This window comes from Ammospiza nelsoni, chromosome 10 (genome assembly GCF_027579445.1).
Source record: "Ammospiza nelsoni isolate bAmmNel1 chromosome 10, bAmmNel1.pri, whole genome shotgun sequence".
Classification (NCBI taxonomy): Eukaryota; Metazoa; Chordata; class Aves; order Passeriformes; family Passerellidae; genus Ammospiza; species Ammospiza nelsoni.
In genome coordinates, this window is record NC_080642.1 from 16,354,135 (window position 1) to 16,375,507 (window position 21,373).

Here is a 21,373-nt window from a genome sequence, read left to right on the forward strand (position 1 = left end):
TCTACCCACATTGCTATGTTGGAAAACTGTGCTGGAACACTCCTGGTCTCTGCTCCCTGGCTCTGTGAGCCTTGGATTTCCATGTCTGTACCACAGCTCCCTCAGCCTGCCAGCGCCAGGCACGAGCCTCCCCCAGCACTTGGTTATTCTACAAGTCTTTTTTATTTTCCTACCTAGATATGAATTTCAAGAGCCAACTTGTATCTAAAATTCTTGTCTATCAAAGACACATTCTCATTGATGGCTTCACTTCATTTGGTGCAAGACAATGGTCAAGTCCACTCTTGGGAGTCCCTTTCCCTTTGCTGTATTATAAAATAAGTGAGAGCTGTCCTGAATTCTGGAGGGTAATGGTTGTTTGTCCATCTTGTGCCTTCTGTTGTGTTTACCAATGTGGTCACGTGGGGAAAGTAAAATGCTGCCTCAGCTTGCAGAGAACTCAGGCAGATACCAGGCAAGTGATGAAGTGAGCTGCAATTTTTCTAAAATCAGACACAAAAAGTTTCAGTGTTGATGCTGATATATTTTCTAGCTTTTTCTTCATTCCTTCCATGCATGTTGAGACTCCTTAATTCATAACCGTCAATGGATTTTCATTCCCTCCTCTGAGTTATTCCTTCTAATCTCAGCATGGCTTCTGAATTTTACTTTGATCATCTCTGTAAAGTTTAAATCTTCTTTCCTTGCTTAAATTGGAGCTAGATATCACTGCCTGGTCCCCCACAAAAATGCCCCAAACCTTAAGAGGCATACAAACCCTCAGAATTAAGATAACATACCTTGAGGTGGCAACAGGAAAGGACAGTGCTGTCTGGCCACTGAAAAGCAAGAAACTAACAGGCACCATGAAGAGAGGCTGCACATTTGCAGATAAGGAACACACTTTTGTGAAAATCTATCTGAAAATAGGCTCTGCTTTGCAGGGAAGCTAAAATATGAAACTCTAGCTATCAGTAGTTTTGTTTTCAAAAGTGTGGTTTTCTTCAGACCATCTATCTTAAAAACATGTGCTGCTGTGCTGCTATGCAGCCTAGTACGTGGAATTTTCCAATCACTGTCTCCAAATTAATGAAAACAAATCTCACTTTGCAAAGGTCATTAGCAGAAAAAAAATCCCAAGGTGTTCATATGATCTCTTTTTTTCTTAAAATGGAAATTAGTGGGATTTTTCTGTGCTGAAGAATGTTTCAGAGAGGCATGGCAGTGATACAGAGAGGATTTTATGTACATTAAAACTCTGGGTGCAAGATGTTCTGCTCTCCAGCAGAGGGACTTCTACAGTCTGCTTGAAACGTTTTCTTCTTTTGTGCCAGATATGCTCAGTGCACACCTAGCCTGTATGCCACAGGGATATCTGAGCTCATCGATGGAACGCAATCCTTTGTTACCCCGAGGTGAAGATGTGGAGAACGATGGGATGGCAGGGAAGCATCATTGCACAGCAGTGATACCTGTGACTCCAAATCCTGCTTGCTTTACACAAATGAACAGCTTTGTTCACTGTGGCTGTGCTGTGGCAGGACTGAGCATTTTCCACTGCAGGGTGAAACCTCTGACCATGCCTGCTGCAGAAATCTCAGGTGCCAGCACAGAGGTTCCAGCAAAATGGGTGAGGAGTTATTTACTGGGGCAACTGTGGACCCTGTTTATTGTACTTTATAAACCCCTCAAAGTGGTTAAATTCCACTGTTCTCAGTCTACTTAGATGGCTACAAAAGACAGTTACTTGTTTTCATTTCCACATAAAGGCCAAACACGGACTTTTACTATCTCTAAAGTTATTCACACACTTCTTTTCTCTAAGATACAACTTGCTTTACTTTCTACAACATTTCTCCATTCCCTGTAACATTTTGTGAACAATGTCATACCTTTATAGAATGAGAATCACTTAGGCTGAAAAAGGCCTTTAACCCAGCACTGAAAAACATGTCCCCAGATGCCACATCTACACATCTTTTAAACATCTCCAAGGATGGTAGAATGGACTCCTCCACTTCCCAGGGCAGCCTGTTGCTTGACAACTCTTTCTGTGAAGAAATTTTTTCTAATATAAACAGATTATATCCTACAGTGTGTGTCTGAGTGTTAAAGCAGTCACTGACCATTACCCTGTGGATTATGGGGCCTTCATTCTGCTCCCTGTGTCCATCTTCCAGCTCAGGGGTGGTACCTGGAGAACAGCTGGTCCTGCTTTTGAACACCGAGGCAAAGAAGGCATTAAGTAGCTCAGCCTTTTCCGCACCTTTTGTCGTTATGTTCTCTCTGCCATCCAAAAAGAGGATGGAGATTCTTCTTAGATTTCCTTTTGCATAGAAACATTTTTTATTGTCTTTTATTACAGTAGACAGATTAAGTGCTAGTCAGGATTTGGCCCTTCTAATTTTCTCCCTCCATAATCTCATGACTCCCTTGTCCTCCTGAGTTGCTTGTCCCTTCTTACAACTTTCAGAAATTCTCTCTTTTCCTGAGTCCCAGCAAAAACTCTATTCAGACAGTCTGGTCGTCTTCCCTGCTGGTTTGTGTTTTGGCACTTGAGGATGGCCTGCTTCTGCATGCTTAATATTTCCTTCTTTCCTTTCTTTACAAGACAATTCATCCTATCTAGAATACTTCTCTGCTATTTATACCCATCTCTGTAGGATATTTTTATTTAGATATGCATTTAGGAAATACAGCTATGTGGCACTTTTGTTGCTCAAAAATATTCTACGCTCCTGCCATTATTATAGTTCCAAGCCCCCCACCTACCTCCTCTGCTACTTCCTTAATTTCTTAAACTTTGTCCTTTCACAATCAATAACTTCAGTTCCAGGATAAACTTATGTTTATCTTTCAGTTTAAATTGAGATAATTCATTACTTTATCCAAGGTTGCTTTGTGCAACCAACACTTTCCAAATGCCCTCATCATTTCCCAGAACTAAGGACAGAAGGCAGGCTCTCAACCTGGCTCAGCATTTTGGTAAATGCTGGCTGTCCCTACACTACAGAATTTTTAGTATTCTCCATCAGAGACCAGCCATATAATTAATTTCTGCTCATAAGCCATTTCTTCTTATTTTTAGGTGGTCCCTCCTGTGCTTCCCATCAATATACTATAGATATATTCTGTGAATACTAGCTGATTAATCCTCACCATTCCTACATCAATAACCAAACAAGAAATAAGAAAATAAGGCATAGGGGAGTTAAATTACAATAGTTACATAATTATCTAATATATGATTGGAATTATAATTTAGGTTTCCTTAGAGCAGATCAATTTTGAATTACTAAGCATAGTCACCACTTCTTTGAACAATTGCATTAAAAATTATGGGTTTTGAGAACTCAGTTGCAAATTTGTCCTTTTTTTCCCAAATTAAGCATTTTGAAAATCACAAGTCTGGGATCCATGAAGATTTGAGAAAACCAATTAACAGTAATCTGTCCTTTCCCAGATCTTATATTCCTTTTGAATGTTAGCTGTGCCTATCTGATCAACAAAGAGGGGAATAACACAATACATCTTAATCTTTTGGAAAGTCTAATTTGCTCATTATGATATTGTTAAGGAAAGCAGTATCAATACAATCAATAGCCACAGCACACAAAAATAGATACCCTGTATGCCACAACCCAGCAGACTGAGAATGGGCTAACAGCCCAGCTGTTGGAAACACATTTCACCCATCATCCATTATTTGCACATTAAGATAGAACAGGTGTTGAAAGAACAATCAATGTTTGTATCTGCCACGGAGATAAGATTTTTGTCATTCCTCTGAAATCAGGGTCAAATCCACACCTTTAAAAGTTATGCTATCATAGCAAATGGCAACATAATAGATGGACAGTAAGAGATTGTCAGCTGGAAGGGAAGACTTAGGGAGAGAAAGCTTGTACTAGATTTTCTTGTTTTTCATGAAGTCATGACCGTACCACACATTATTCAATTAACAAGATCACCCTTCCACAGTCACTTGAAAATTCCTCTTATCATCTTTGTTCCTTTCTTCTGTATGAATTGAGGTGGATTTTTCCCTCCACAGTTTCAGTGAACCCTGGCTACAGCTTCTAAGAGGCTCATTATCTCTTCTATCACATCAGCTTCTGCTTTCAAGGCTTATTGTTTAGTTCTTAGTATAAACTGACAGGCTAAAACCCCTTCAAAACACCCAAGGTGCCTTTGCCACTGAATAAACAGCAAAGCATCAGGAGTGCTGTAAAACCCATTTAATCAAAAATATATACTACATGAACACTGGGACACTGAAAACCTTTGGAAGTACAATTACCCTAATTTCTTCCTTAGATGAAGGAACACTTCATGTGTTATTTAAATGGGCCATCATTTTGAATCTCCATTATAGATTTGATTTGCTTATGTAAAATATGCTTTAGAAATGTGCAGGGTTCTCTCAGTCTTCATGTCTGGCAGCACTCAGAAGTAATACAATCATATCAGTTCATACAGGTTACAGACCTGTAACCTGTACAGACTTGGCTACCCAAATATGACCTTCCTAACAAGTTGCTGGCTGTCTGGAGTGAGTAAATCAACTTAGTCTTGTGGTCTTTGCTTTGGTCAAGACATTATTGGAGCGACTCACCAAGATAGAAACACAAATATGTGATTATTGCAAAGCAGTCCTCAGGGAGATTTCCACTCAAACTTCAGTGGCATTCAATAGTATTTTGGGGACTAACTCCCTGAAAGCCAGACAAAAATTCTCCATCAAAATAAGGGTGCCTGTGTGTGCATACACATATGCATGTGCACCTAAATCCATCTGTGCTCCTGTCTCCTTGTGCACACACACCCCACACGTACACACCAGTGATGCAGTGCCACAGTGCTTTGACAGAAGCCATTCACATGATGTTTAAGCAAAACCTCTTCTTTCAATTGCTACTCTCAGCTAGTTCTGTCAAACTAATAATACAGGTCTGTGCAACAAAATGTTACAATATCAGTATTAGCATATAAAATAAAGGTAAGTATAGGTTTCCCATGTCTTTATTTCTTTTCCATTTTCTCTCTATTGGAGAAATTTGCCAACCCAAACACTTTCATTTTTTCCTATGTGGCAGTTTTGTTTCTGATGATGATAAAAAAAATTATCTCTGTTTAAGGTAAAAGGAGATGTTGCTCCTTTGATTTGGGTTGTTTTTTTTTTTTTATTCCTAAAAATGTACAATAAGTATAACTACAGTGGACTATTTAATAGTCCTGTAAGCATTACATGGTCTATAGCTGAAGAGAGTCTAGCTGCCTCAACTAAACCAAATCACTTGCTGTAAGAGCAGTTTTTAGGACAGTGATAAATCACAGTGTAATACAATCATGCATTAAGCTCCAACCAGATGTGACTGGCACAAATATTAAAGTACAACTGGGCAGAAGTCAAGTACGTACAAGTCATTGACAACATTGGTGTAAGTGCTCTAGACAAGACATTTAAAAGAAATTTACATAAAAACATAGATTAAATTTATCAAAGTTTGATAAATTTTAAGACAGTAAAAAAGTACAGAAAGCATGAAAAAAATAAAAAACCCAGCCAGTTCATACTGTACAGTTTTACTACATTTATATTACAGAATGAAGACAGAAAAAGATACAAGGAATTAAGAGCAAAGAAAATTCTGCTGGCTGTGGCCAGCGGAATTTCACTGCCAATGAGAGATGCGCACACACAGATGCACGCACACGCACAGAAAACAAAGACACAAAGCAAAAGAACCATTTACTGTAACAAATGACAGACAGAGAGGTGGGACATTTGGCATGTTGCAGCACATGGAGTCATTCCCGATTGGCTAACGATGGTACCTGGCTCGGCTGGAGCTCGCCGGGCTGCCGGAGCGGCGCCACCGACGCTGGAGGCACTCCTGACGTGGATGCGGAGCGGCCCAGCCGGCAACTCGACTTGGACTCTGCAAGGGAGAGAGAGAAACACCCGTGAGCAGGAGCAGGGGACTGCTGCAGCCAGCTGAACGTTGTGCATCCAGGATTCCCTTGAAATGGAGACTCTAGCCTCGGTAACGAGTTAAAGTCTTGGACATACGGCTGAATCATGAGCAGAAGTTGAGATCAGAAGAGGGATTCAGGCAGGACTCATGCCATGTCCTGGCCTCTTTGCTCTGGCATTTCTGAAGGACAGAGCATAAAACAGCAGACAGGAAGAATAAAAAAGAAGCATTTCTGTTTCCCCACTCCCCTGCTCCCTAGCACCTTTTCTACTCCTCATGTAATACAGCAGTGATTAAGGGAGTTACAGAGGCTTCTGGTTTTACCTCTCCATCCCAGAGCTGAGGGACATGACAGCCCGAAGACTGGCTGTGCTGAAGGAAAGCATGAAATGCCAAAAAATAAAGGAGAAGGTATGTAAAAGTGGTGAGGATACTGTCACACTTGGGGATTTGGAATGACACCAAAAATACTTGGGAATCTCATGTCAGTAGCAATGAATTGAGAGATATAAAGTAGGAAGAAGAGACAAATCAAGACATTGGCAGTGGCAAAGTCAGTTGCCCAGAATCAAGATGATAACAGAAGCAATGGTTGCCTTGAGAGAAAGCTCCATTTCAGAGAAGAACTTCACAAAAATGACGGAGTTATTTGATTTTCCTTCTACTGCTTTATATGGAGTAATTTCTGAGAAGGTTCCCCATTGATTTCCATCCAGGTTACTATTGTACACACTGACACACGGTGACCATGCAGTTCAGGAGGCCTGGATGAAAGTTTTTATATCTAAGCCATGCTGACACCCATGTACTACCCCAATGTTCAGCTGGTCTGGGGGAAACTGCCCTTTCCTGAAAAAGAGATCTGCCTGTTTCTGCCCAAGAAATTTTTTTGTCCTTACATTTCCTTTATATGGCTGAGGAAGCACCTCTCAGCCTATGACTCTGCTCAGATCAATTCATTCTCCTCATGTTTCATAAACCTTCTTCCCAACCCTGCACCTGCTTTTTTGTATTTAGTGGGCAAGCACTGAAAACATTGGACTCACCAGACAGATTTGGTACAATAATAGAGTCTCACTTTTCACATTGACAGTGCTCCTTTACCATGAATAACAAGTAACTTCAATACCATTCTTCATTACAGTTTAAAGAATTTTGAGGTTTTTTTAAAAGGTTTGAAGAATTCCTCCTATTCAATTCTATGTTTTCAAGAAGAAAGGAAGGGCCTATGCCTCGTGCAGTTGTGGTTTAGCAAGTTTGTCTCTGAAGCACATATTTTGCCTGTGTCTGTCTGAAATTTATTTTGTCATGCCTCATGTATACAGCTGCTTTGTCCGTGTTTGTTTTACACTGATTTCTCTATTTCCTGTGCGGATCTCTAGTATCACCACTGGCCACTGGTTGGGCCACAGCTTGAAAGGAAGAAGATGCCTATTGCCAGCATGACCTTAAAGTCACTTGGCACACTTTGGAAACTTGAGGACAGCTGGCACATTACTCCACATACCAACAACATGCTGAAATGGATTCTTCCACTCTCACTGATGCTTTCTCATTGTCACCTTCAATGCTTATTTTCTTCAGATATTTCAGAATTCAATAGGGCATGGAGAAGAGCTATCCACTTATGCTGGAGCACTTAGACCAATGAAAGCATCTGTATGGGTGAATATTCATCAACTAAATATTAATAGGTTAGTTAACATCCAGCTGGCTGAGCAGCAAAAATATTTATGCTGCTTGCCGAATGCATTATTCAATTCACTCTCCAAGTCAGTCTGTAAACACACCACGAGTCAACACAGCCACAGGCACACAGAAAGGAGCAGACTGGCCTCCTCCATAACCTTGCTTTTGTACACAGTCTGATGGTTTGCTTTTTTTGGACTTGGGCAGTTACTCTGAAGGTTGATTAGGTTTGTTTTTGTTCTGATTTCACACTGTCTGTGTGCCAGATTTCTGACTGTTCCTTTCAGAAATATAGATACAATAATGGATCTCATTATTATATCTCATCTCTCATCTCCTGGAATTCTGTGGGGGTTTCAGAAAGGACAAAAATTGTGCTTTTTTCAGTTGTTTTTCTTTACTGCTAAGTAAAGATTCTGTTTCTGCTGTGACAAGCAGAATCAGACATTCAGCGCATAAAAAACTCCAAGACACTGTCTGAGTATGCTTCTGAATTATTTTCTTTGCTTTAGGAAAGCAGAAAGAAGTGTCATAATTTCCAATTTGTATCTATGAGCAAGAGATTACCATTTCCTTGCCAAAGAGACTCCTTTCATCTAGCATCAAAGAAATAAAACCTATCACACACAGATGAAGTATTAGTTCCTTTATCTCCCTGTAATATATGTTCCAGTATTAAGGAAACTATTGTGATTTCCATGGTGATCCTCACCAAAAGGTGCTTCAAACATGGCTCCATCTAGCTTTTTTTGTCTCAGTGGCTATATTTTTGGACCAAATAAATACTGTATTCTACTGTAATTAGTGGTCTCAGTAACAGCACATCACTTGGGGGAAAAATAGTCCATAAAAGGTCTATTCTTTAATTGCTGCACAACTCACTGCTCTGTATTCTGCAGCATGTTATTTTTCAGCTATGGGCAGTTTATTCACTCTGCTGGGGCTATCTGGGTTTTCCTATTCAATGCCAAGAATCTTAAAGGAAAAACTACTGCTAGTAAATATCAGGGATGCTTTCTAGCATTTAGAAATTATGTTTATCTCTTGTGGATGATACTGAGACAGCTCAGTATTAACATCTGAAATGAGTAGTCTTGGACATCTTGAGAAGTCCCTCAGTTACAGAATTTCGTGGTGTGGAGCTGAGTTCTATCAGCCATCCTGAGAGGCACACAGGGAAGGTTCTGTAGGCCAGGGGATGCAGGGCATGTGAGCAGCCTTTAGAGATGCTCTTTGCAATCAATGGGCAGCATGAGGTCTGAATTCAGCAGATTCTTGGGGGTAGCCAGATGGCTGTGAAATATTATGCACAAAAATGTTCATAAAATTCACCTGGTGTATGTGGAAATTTAGTGGTGTTATTTTGCACAGCTTCCAATGTCACATCTCTCACAGTGACATGGTTTGAAAAATGCACTGCAGGTCTCTGGGAGCCAGGTGCATTGTTAGGGGGGCACAGTGGGTCTCAGTCTCTTCCCATGGCAACCCCAGTGGCCACAACACTCTGGAGTGGGACCACAGCCCCCTGACACCAAACCCACAGACAAAATCAGCTGCAGTGGGCTGAGCACCACTGCACTCTTGGGTTTAAACTCAGTCTTGACAGCACCAGGAGGGTTACACGTGGAACCACACAAGCATTTAGCTCCAAAGGGCAGCATTAAGGATGAGAATTTTAAGAGAGACTGTGCAACACAGAAATACAAGCTTTCCAAGCACAAATAGGATTGCCTTAAAGTTGTGTATTTAATTATGTGTCTAAGCACTCATATAAATGGCTGGTTTTCCCAAACTGCAGGGGCTGCCAGCATGACTAAAGATGTAGAGGCTTGGCTGATTGTATTTGGGACATGGGGTGTTGTAGGATTTTCTTCAATAATGCACAGTGATGAAATGCCACAAGATTTTATGGAAATATTTTCAATCAGTTTTATACCAACGTGCTATGGCTTTCTATATTCTCCAGAAGTACAAAAACCCTGCACAATTTTTATTTTTGGATCTTAATGGGAAGAGTTCTTTATCCATCCAAGGAAGCCTTCATTCTGCCTATCCTAATCTTAATTCAAAAAAATGCTCTGGCTGTCACTTACGTTGGAGAAGCTTCTTATCCTGTCACAGTCTCTTCTTTGCACATGAAAAGAGAAATATTGCTTATTTGCTACAGCTGCCAAGAAATGCATTTTGAATTAAACAAGGCAATGTGACAGGCTGGGAGCAATCACATAAAAAAAAAAAAGAAGAAGAAGAAAAAGAAAGCATGTATGCTGGAAAAATACATCACACCAAGTGTCTTAATACTGGCCTAAAAAGAGATGAGTAAGCTGAAATACAACTTGAAGTTATGAAACGTTATGGTGCAATAAACTATATAGTATTATGCTATCTAAAAAAAGCATTTAGTATTTTGCTATTGGCAGAATCCAGTTAGTGCTAAAATATCACAGCAGCACATCAAACTGAACAGTTTTCACAAGGGAAGCACTGAACCTGTAGAACTCAATGTAACCAGACATCCATAGGTCAAAAGTTTAGCAAGTCTCAAACCCAAGTCAGGTAATGATCAAAACCATGTCTGAAAAGGAACCCCCTGTTTGGGTTTAGGGGATATTTTGCCCAAAAGGAAAAGCTGATAGTGGAATATACTTTGTGTCCTGAAATATGGGTGTTTATTTTCTTTGTAAAGCTTTTGTTGTAGGATTTGTGTTTGTTTGCTATTTCCTGGCTTCTTTGAAATACAAGTAAGTGTTTTGTCTCTTTGTTCAGGTTTTTTGTGTGTGTTTTTCTTACACCTAGGCAATATTTTTACTCCAGCAGAATTGGTGTGATCCCACATCCTGGAGGTCTCACAGCAGGACCATGGGCATTGGTGGGATGTCCTCAGTGTGCAGCTCCCATACAGCTCATCTCATTACAGGTGACAGGCTCTGCTTAGGAGAGCCTGTGAGCAGAGAACATGAATGACAGGTGCAGGCAAGATCTGAGCCTCCTGGGCAGTAATATAAAACTCCAGCATTAAGTTCCTTTCATGTGAAGAATCCTTGTGGGTTTAGGAGCACAGTGATACTGCCTGTGAGGAGAAAATGTAGGGGTTTGTGGCACAGACCTGGCTGGCATGAACTTTTTGCTGCTATTCCCTTCTTACAACAATGGAAGCATCTTGTGCCTTGGGCTTTTCAGGCTTTGTCCCATTCCCAAATAGATGAACTTAAAATATTCATTGCTTTTGGAAATCGACAATGATGGCCAGTAATTGCAGTGAAGGGTGGGTATTTCCTCCCTTCCTGATTACCTACAATCTTTTCAGATGGAATATGTATGGCTGGCTGAGTGACAAGCTGGTGGCAATTCAAAACCAGGATGCAAGAGAGTTTCTGAGATTTTAAAGGCAGGGCAGTGCCTGTCTCCAGCAGCAGGTGGCAATGCAAAATGCTTCTTTGTTGCTGTTAGGAAAAAAGCAGCAACATTCCAGAAAATACTCTTCAAGTCTCCTGGAGTGAAGTTATACAGATTCTGTATTACAGATTGTGTTTGGCTGTTCATGATAATTGCACTGACTTTCCTAAAAGTCAGCATGCCCTCAAATCACACTGCTTTCCATAAGAAATTATAGGATGCCAAGAAACAGAAAGTGTCCTTGACAAATTCTGTCATAGAACAATCAGGCACTAGAGACAGTGATAACTGTGTGCAGCTGACAGCCCAGGCTCTTTGAACAAAATGGACAGAAAGTTCAAGATTCTGTTTAGAGATGGCTCATTCTCCCTTGGATCTTACTAGCAGTTTCAGAGTTGGGGAGAATCCACTAAAAGCCACGGTTCTCACTCAGGTATTTGGCCAGGCCACCTCAGTTCCCAGCTGGAGCAGAGCTGCCTGATGAGTGCCTGTGGGAAATCCATTCACACCCTTTTTCTTTTGCAGCAGAGCAATTCAACTCCATAAAAAAAATTATTTCAATATTGCCCTAATAAATGCCTGTACCAGTGTGAACTAGGAGGTAGGTACCAAGCTGCAGTGTTTCAAGGACATGTCTACACCAAAAAAAAAAAAAAAAAAAAAAAAAAGTAGCTTTTTTTTTCCTGTTATCTATGATGTTGCAAAGAGAGTAGCAGCAGTGATGACTGTACTGGGGACTGGCTAGATTTTATTTGAGGCAAATCTAAGTTCTATTTCCTAGTGCAGAATTACTTTATCTCCTTGACTCCAGAAAGCATTTGTATTCATATGAAAGTATTAAATCTCTCTTCTTGCATTCTGTTACAGTTTTAATTTAATTGCAGAGAATGAGCTGTTACAGTTCATGTACAAGTTCATTGAGGAGAGCTGTGTAGAGCATTCTCAATGCAGTGCCCCACCAAGCAAAGGTAAAACGTGTTGCTCAGGCAACAGCAAGAGACACGAGGGGAAAAAATATTCAGGGCAGATGAGAGGCAATATTCATCAAATGAAATATCATAAATCTGCAGGGAAAGAAAAGTTATAATCAGCTCTCATATTTTAATCATTGAAAGGAATCAAAATTCAGCCAAGAAAATAAAATTTTCCTTTGACAGTCCTAGCAGTGTAAGACAAAGTCATAGTTAACTAAATCAAGGCATGATTCAACAACTATTACAGTTTGCTGATGCCAAATGGAGACTGAGGCCAACATGTTTTGTCTGCTTTTGGAGATCAGCCAACTCTTTAAAATAAAACTGCTGCAGAAATGTTGGACAGTAGTGTTATATTTTGCTAAGAGCTTACTCTTCAGTTTTAACTTCTTTACTACTCTGGTCCATAGTGTCATCTTGCAGAACTGAAAAGGTTGGTACACATCTTTGGTCTAATTTTCATATGTCCCAGTACTTTGATGTGGTAGCTTAAACCCATCCTTTAACCTGCATTAGCACAGATGATGGTCTAAGACACTGGGGACAGAATTTTTACCAAAAGCTATGAGCTTATCTGGAAAATTCCCACCTTCCAGGAAACTTTGTAAGAAGAGACAAGTAAGGAAATGGCAGTAGCACAAAAAAGACCTGTGCTAGAGTCATAAGTTTTTGCAGAAAAGTCACTTTCACTGCACCAGGAAGGACTGTTTGGGGGGTCTGTAGCAAGCAAAGCTGGACTACATGATTGCTGCAAATGACATTTCATATCAGCAAAGACTCTTCAACTTATACACTGAGTTTCAGGTGTCATTTTCAGCAATTCAGGGACAATGTGAGTCCCATTATCACCCAGGGAAGCGATGTTCTGGGTGAGCTGTGAGCATCTCTGCTCACTCAGCAGTGTAAACACTCCTTGCTGCCACTCACTGCCCAGCAGATCTCTCAGGCAGGAATGATTTCTTGTCTGAGCAGCTCATTCCTGCTCTTATACTTACTGAACACTGACCATGAGGCATCAGCACTACACATGCCAGCTGTCCTTAAAGGGGATATTTCTCACAGTCCAACTAATAAGCAATGAAGTTACTCTTTTATGAGAGCTGTCAAATCTCAAAAGCACCAATACAGTACTGGTGCAAGGGCCATAAATATCTCTTTATAGATATCTATTCATTTATCAGTTCCATTTGTCTTGGTCAATTTGTAAACAAGACTGCATTATAATGCCATAGTTTATGGCAATTTACTATTTAACATGTTAATGTTTTTGAATAATAAAATGAATAGGTGTTTATCTGAGACTTCTGAAATCCATAGTCACTCTTCTAGAAATTTATGTACAAGCAGAAAACAAAGGCTGCCTGTGTCCTGTCACTGTGCCCCTCAGTAAGACGGCCTTGCTTTTGCAAAGTGTATTTTTGTTACTTCATGTGATACATGAACTTATGAACTTCCTGAGGTGCCATCCTAGGAGTGTCTTTGCCTTTTCAATGTCAGGTGGAATCCTTTACTTCTTTTGAAGTAGATGGCTAACGTGCTTACGTGCTGCTATTCCATGCCACCATCCCAGCTGTTCCAGCACAAGCACAGCACAAGCCTTTTTAGTGCAGCACTCAATGGGCAGGGCCAAATCTAGAAGATATTTGGAAATCTAAAGAATCTGGATGCTTACTGCATCAGTGTATCTTTAGAGACTCTTCAGCTCACAAGGAGATTGATGAGATCTCCCTGTGCCGTGCTTGACGTACCTGAGCTGTTGCCTCCAGCCAGCATGGTTGGGCTGACAGAGGATCTCCCCAGCCTGCTGGACACCATGGGGGGGCCTGGTGTTCCATCCCATTCCTGAGCTTTCCCTGGCTCCCTGCAGGAAGCTGTCCCATGATGTCCTCTCTCTTTGTTTTCCAGCTTTGGTAGTGGTTCAGTGCTGTGGCTTCTGATCTTCAGCTCATCTAGTGGTTCTACAAAATACATAAATGCACATTTCATTATAGAGTAACTGCTAATCATCCACATCATGCAATAATCTTTTGCAAAATACTCCATGTATATCAATGATAAATCCTTTAAGGGCAGTTTATAGCATGGTTTTACCATCTAGGCCAAAACCCTGTAGTTTACATAGGTTTCAGTACACTTTTTAATTATTTAAAAGCACACACCATGAAGCAGATGGATAAAATGTAACATTTCTGTTACAACTTTCATATGCCAGGAAAATAATTTGGAAAATGGTTCCCTACCAAATTGTGGTTTATTAAAAATTTATACAAATATTTGAAATCTTTTCAGCTGTCATTTCATTAGGAACAAGTTCTTCTTCAGGCACTTTCTAAGGAAGCTCTCTCCTAAGGCAATATTGTGCAAGCAACATATCTGTACTTCTCATAAGCTCTAATAAAAGCACACAATCCACAGAACAAAACAGCACAAATCCATTTTGGGTGTGCCCAGCACCATAACCTATGGAATGAAATTGCAGTTGGTTGGAAAAGCCTTGGAGCCAGAAAATTACTTTCTGTTTGAAACACCACAAGTCAATGAAAAGAGGAGCAATTCTAAACACAGTTGAATGACTTTTTCAAGTGACGCAGTGATGTCTGCTTTCTTCATGGCTGGTGATTTTCTGTTCTTTTCTCAAGACCCCAATTTCTTGTCTTGCAGGTTGAGCAATGCATGGAGAAAGAATTAATTCCTGCTCTTTCCCATCTGTAGCTATGAAAAATTCACATGAAAAACTAGATACAGAAGAAACATTAGATTGCTCTTTAGTTGTAGGAGCTAATTACTGTGCTACTCAGTTATTCAAAGCTGCTGTTCACCTCATTTTGAAAAAAAGATCAGTTTGGAATTTTAGATCTCAAACCAAAAGAGATTCTTACACCAGTTCTAGTCACAGAGATTTACTAATCCACCCCCTGATGTACTTTAATTTCTGTATGTATCTACAGTCTTGGAATCCATATTTGACAAAGATAACAATCTTCCCTTGAATTCTATGTCAAAAACTTTTAGTGGCTTCAAGGGCCTTTGGAAGATTTGAGGGAGCCAAGCAAAGAGAAAACGCCAGGAGCCATTGAGAGGCAGGCGATGCCAGCAGTTCCCTGAGAGGCTGTGCTGAATGGCAGGACAGGATTTATAGTCTGAGCTGCCACTTCCTCTCCCAGTCACCCCCATGGCCAAGAACTGGGACTGTTCAACCACTCAGATGATAAAGTCCCAGAAAAGGACTACATTCAAAGCACTTTGATTTTCCCGTGGCTCAATGCCCCACAGACTGTTTCCTGTGGTACAGCACACAGGGGAAGATGCACTGCTAGACAGCTGTGATGGGCAGAGACCCCTCCTATGCATAACAGTATCAAAATCTCTCCTTGTTTTGGGTTCTTTGACATTCCAGTGTGCAGATGACCTTAATGAGCAACAACCCAGCCAGCCTGGGGTTTCCTCAATGAAACATCATACAGAAGACATGTAAAAATATCTAACTGGATATGTGGTGCAAGATGTACTCATTAGTGTATTTTGTTAATTACAATTGGTTAATAGTAAAATTAAATATTGAAGATATCTTACCACAGCCTGCAAGTAGTAACACTGCATGAAAAAATGATTAAACAATCCCGGGCTGGGGTGAACCGTAAAATTTACGGATTCTGTAAAATTCATGTGACAAAGACCTTCAAAACTCAAACTTCTTCCATGAACTTTTAAGTCATCTACCTGCTTTAGTCTATGAAAAAGACACTGCAGTGAAAATCCAGGGTTTGTTTTTCCCAATTGGTAACCCCAGTGGGGTACAAGGTTAAATAACAGTCTATATCAATGTAACATGACATCTGCCTTTCAGGGACCTTTGCTAGGAGGTGTCTGTGACACAGATCTGTCTGGGACTGCACAGAAAGACCTGCTAATACAAAGAGATGTGCAAAGAGAGGGAGAGCCCAAATTATTACCAGGATTAGAACTGTTTCAGTTGACAGCATCGAGCTATCAAAAATACTGATGTGTTTTCTCACATAACAGATGCATGCAATCATATGTGATTTTTTTTTCTTCACACCAATAACATTCACTTCTTTAAGATACTACTTATTTGAGAAAAGGAAAGATAAAAACAAGTTTCAAAATTCTTTGGAAATGCACACAATCTTCTTTCCCACTAGTACAGGACTGTGCCTAGATTGCAGTTTATTCTTCACAGTAAAATGAAGAGAAAGCCAGAAGACTAGAATATGTTTTTATAAAGTAAGAATTGGGCCCTCCAAGTGCCCTACCAAATTAATGCATCATTCAATAGAGTTGATTTACTATGTCATCCAGCTGCTCCTGGAAATGCTGTGACTACCTTAGTGAGAACCTTCTCTGTGTGTGCCTCACTGACACTACTTGAACACCTCCCCTTGAAATTTCACACACATGCAGTCAGCCCTTGTCACAGTGGAAATGCTAAGAGTGTGTAGCTAAGGATTTATCTACTTCAGTTTACTTAACAGAGAAACATTTGTACTTGCAGCCTTATAAAAAATATCTGTGCATTCTTAGTTTTTACTGTCAGCTGAATCAAAGCACAGCTTTTGCAACCAGCTGGAAACTATGGAACTATTCAGACTAAATAAAGATTTGGTTTATAGTCTAATTTTTATAAGGTGTAGAAAATCAGTTTTCAGCTGGCTGTCTAGACTTTGTAAATTTACATTCCACTATCCTTTCTTAGGGATTTTCAGTTCACAGTTTATCTTAAAAGTAATATATCCTAAAAATGAAAAGCAGATTGAAACAGATTATAATGTCATGTAGCCCATCACAGGGCCTGAGTCATTATTATTTGGTGATCCTTATCAGTAACAATGATACACAGACAGAAGACAACATGTCAGTGTTTTCTGTAGTTTTCTGTAATATTACTTTCCAGGTCACTTGCAAATACAGAAAAAAAAAATGAAAAAGGAAATTATTGCCTCACTTTCACTCAAATATTTTGGGGAGAAGTTTAGAATAATTTCAGTTTCTTTAATAAATGTCAATGGGAATCATACTCAAACTCAGTTAAAATAAATTAAAAAATCACTCTGCTACTTCTTGGACAATTAAAAGAGCACTTCAGTTCCAATGTGCCCAGGACAGCTCCAGAAATGCAGAATGCTCCCCTGCCAGCTCTCAGCCCATCCCTGGCCCATTTGTTGACTGTGCCAGCCACTTGGATGTTTTTTATCTTGTCACCTACTCCTTGCTGCAAATGTAGCTGCACAGAGCAAGCCAAGTGGCACAAACGATTGTGTCTCACAGGAGCACATTCCCTGCTCCATGCTTTGGCTCCTGCAGCCTGGCACAAGGCAGTGGCAGAGGGCAGAGCACACCTGCAGTTACCTGTGGGGTGGGGATCTTATCAACCCCTGAAAAGCAAACCAGGACATTTTACACAGAGTAACCCTTTATAAAAGCTTCAGCAGGACTTAAATGGCCACTTTATCCGTATTGATCCCATCCTGAAAACAGGAACTCTTAGCAGTCAGATTTATCTGTGTGTACAGAGACACAGCTGAAAGGTAACAGCAGCTGCTGCACAGCTCTTTAAAATATTTTTTATTTGGGAAGTGCAGAAACATAGGTTGGATCTAGGTTATCTTGTGCTGTTAAAACCTGAATGGTGGGAAATACCAAAGCTCAGTATTATGCTGGGAGCTCACTGAGTCATATGGTGACCACCAGAAAATCATTTTGCAGTCAAGTGCTGCTTTTTGAAAAGCTGAAATTATTATGGAAAACATCTTTATTGTTCAATAATTCTTCCACCAAAGTGGTATATAAAAATGTAAATTTCAAGAAATAATTCACTGCTTTAAATATTTATGGACACAGTTGGTTAAACTGCCAACTGCCATAAAGGTACTCAAATGTTTCAAGCACTTTCAGCTGTCATGGTATTTCAATATGTAAAGATATGCATTTTTGTATTTATTTCACCTGAATCTCAGACTTTTCCATTTAAAGTATGAGATGCTTAAAATCTCCTATAAACTATATATTTTACAGATAATTGGCATGTACAATCTCCCCTTTAGGAAAGGTGCCCTAATAGCTGTGCGCTAGGCAAGGCTGGCACGTGAGCTGCGGTACAAGAAAACTTGGGAATGCTACAGGAAGTGAGAAACAGAGTCAGTTGTAACTTGGATCTAAGAAAACTGAAATTACAGCTACAGAAAACATCTTAATAAAAAAGCTATCATTCAAATAAGTATGACTCTGTGGCCAGTCTGCCGCTCTGTTCTTAAACACAAATTAATTTCAGGTCCAGGTGGCCTCTTAGTGCAATGCTAAGTGGTAAATGGCAGAACCTTTATTATTGCTTGGGGTTTGGGGGAAGAAAGAAAAGCCACTGTCTTAAGGAACTTAAAATGAGGATTGCTCTCTGCCATCTCTCTCAGCTCTGAGCTGAAATGTATAAGCTAATCCATACATTATTAATTTATTCCTTTTTTTCCTTTGTGTTTGTTATAAACCTAAGTAAATAATATATCACTCTAGGCAGAACTCACATACTGGGGGAGAAAATGGTCTAAAATTCAGCAGTCACATGCAGGTGCAAACAAAGTCATTCAGGATGGGGTTTAGATGTGAGCCAGAGCTCCTATCTCCTCCAGCCTCAACAGATCAGCACTCACCTTGTCTGGCCACAGGGCAGGCACGGCCCTGGCTGAGGGAGCAGCAGCACAGAGCACCCCAAGGGCACAGCTGGAGGGGGGCGGGCGCAGGATGGGACTGCAGCTAGCGCCTGTGTGAGGGTCAGTGCTACCTGAGACATGGCCAGGCACAGTGTCCCTCCTGCCACTGCTGGCACCAGGGCAGCCTGTGCCTGACTGACCCCTTCCACAGGCACTGCAAGTACAGCAATACTGGGCCTTCCAGAGAGCCCCAGAGTTTCTTCTGTCTGCACCCCAGGGCTTTTTATTTACCTTTACTGCGCATTTAAAAATTAGAGCTGCCTTTTAATGGATTTCCTGATGTCCAGTGCTTTGTCTGATCTGCACCGGTGTAAATTTATCCCAACCTCTCCCAAAGAAAAATAACCAGCTATTAATACCACATGCAAGAAGCATGGATAATGCTCAGTGTTTCAACCATTAAAAAAAAAAAAAAGAGCATATTATACTGTCAATGAAACCCATATCCTCATCTTTATTAACTATAGTGGTTTGTCAATTCTGACTTCATCCGCTTGCTAATTAAGCAGAAGTTTGCTTTGCATATCAATTTTTAATACCCCTTTTTTACAGTTAAGTGAGAGTTGCAGCAGCCAGCTTGTTCAATTAAAAGCAGCTCTGACCTAGTTCCATGCAAAATCAATAGAAAGCCTGAAATTCTCACAAAACTTCTAATATTTAGGGAAGACATGGCTGAACTTCTTCTTAGTGTTCATGGAGCATGTTTCTGTGAACAGTGTAGGGCTTTTTTCTTTTTTTTAATGTGGTGAAATCCACAGAAGATCACAGTGGTCTGCTACAAACAGCCAAGGGAGGGGAAGAGGGATTGATGAGGAAAATGCATTTAGTTGATTTTCTGTGGCTGTCCCAAACCTGCTAAGTGTGCAATACTGCTTAGGAAAACAAGACAGGAAAAGAAAAAGTAATGATACAACTAACTGAAGACTAATGAAAGAAGGGATAGATTTATAGAAAAACATTTATAGCATAGATTTATCAATCAAGGCTTCAGAACAAAAATATTCAATGAAAATGATGGAATTTATAATCTGGTTGAAAAAATAGAATGGAATTCTTTAAGTTCCAATAAACTTCAGCTGTTGGCATTAGTCCCTTTAAAGACAAATTTTTAAAAATTCACCATTATAAGACACATTCAACATTATTTGATGCCATATAGTTAGAGGAAAAATCCTCATGTATATTGATTGAAATAAAGGAAAACTTGTAAACTTGTTTTTACTATTAAATAAGGAGAGATTTTTTATCCCTAGAAGTGTTCAAAAAATGTGTGGATATGGCACTTGAGGACATGATTGAATGTTGAATATGGTGGTGGTGCTGGGCTGACAGCTGTAACTCTCTTAGAGGTCTCTTCCACCCTTAATTCTGTGATTCTATGATTGATCCAAGATGATCATATTTTGGCATTTATTACAGAAATTATGACAATCACCTGTTTCAAACAAGGCCATCATTATTTCTTAATAATTCACTCTGTGCTTGATCTTTTAATTGCGCCTGTTCTGCTGCAAATCATATCACAGCTCCATCATGTGACCAAAGAGGCCACATCTGGAAGATATGCACTGTAGAGATGTGCTACTAAAGCAAATAAAAGCTGTGTCCTGGGACTCAACATTACATCAAATGGCAATCTATTAACAAGTTTTATACTTAATTCACACTACTCACAATTACATAATTAGGCAGAACACTTTATTATGTGACATTCACTGCTCTAATCTTTTTTATAATTTTCCTTTCTGACCTTAGAATGCTGTAAATTCCTGACTTGAATCTAGGAAAACCTTAACAGAAGCCTTTGTCTTCTGGTACCTTTTCGGGCAAAAAACCTAATTACAACAAGTCAAAGGGAATTCTGTTATTGCCTTCAACAGAGCAAGGGTTTTCCTTGCAGCAGTTATTGGCCCATTCATGTGAATGTATGGAATAGCTGATTATGGGGAGCTGCAAACATTTCTCTTACAAGTTTGTGAACTCAGATCGGCTGATAATCCAGGCTGTGCTTTCAATTAAAAAACTAAATGTGTGCACAAACATTTCATACCCACAGGTGGGTATGAACAAGGTCTATGACTGTTTGCAGCAGATAGGATTTAAGTAGGAGAAGGAAGGAGCCTGAAGAGTCTGACTGTGGCAGGCTTGTGAAACTTTGGTTTCACTGCCATGAGCCTTGGGCTAATTAGCAACACACATTGCACATAAGCACAGACTGTCATGCCCACCCTAAACTCCATAATGATCAAAGAAAACTCTGTTAATGAAACCTGTAATGAAAGGTGGCCCAACAGTTACCTGGCACTTGATTTGAAAGGATGGTGCCTACTCTCACTTAAAGGCTTTCCTTCTCAGCCCCATTCATTTCCCCTCTCACTCATTCTGTTATTCAAGTTATTGAAATACACCCTTGATCTTTGAATGAGGACACAATGGTTTTATGGGTCCTGCACACAACCCAGCACAGTATGGCAAGAAATCATAAGGCAAGAGTGAGCCAAAAGAGCTTAAGTATAGAGACATTTCAAGAAAAATGTTCTGTAGAAAGTTCATGACCTTATGTTTCAAAGCTTCACTTCAAAAACATCAATCTTTCATGGAAGTCCTGACTATATTAAACTTGTCAACACACTTC

At 40.0% G+C, this 21,373-nt stretch overlaps 1 protein-coding gene across 1 annotated transcript in view; it reads right to left on the minus strand.

Moving 5' to 3' along the window:
- Window positions 1-21,373, minus strand: part of NYAP2 (neuronal tyrosine-phosphorylated phosphoinositide-3-kinase adaptor 2) — a 135,861-nt gene that overhangs the window by 21,447 nt on the left and 93,041 nt on the right. Inside the window, exons 6-7 of the mRNA XM_059479577.1 lie at window positions 13,765-13,974; window positions 5,818-5,921 (exon numbers count right to left, since the gene is read on the minus strand). Of these exons, the coding sequence (XP_059335560.1) occupies window positions 5,818-5,921; window positions 13,765-13,974 (314 nt within the window). The remainder of the gene's footprint in view (window positions 1-5,817; window positions 5,922-13,764; window positions 13,975-21,373) is intronic.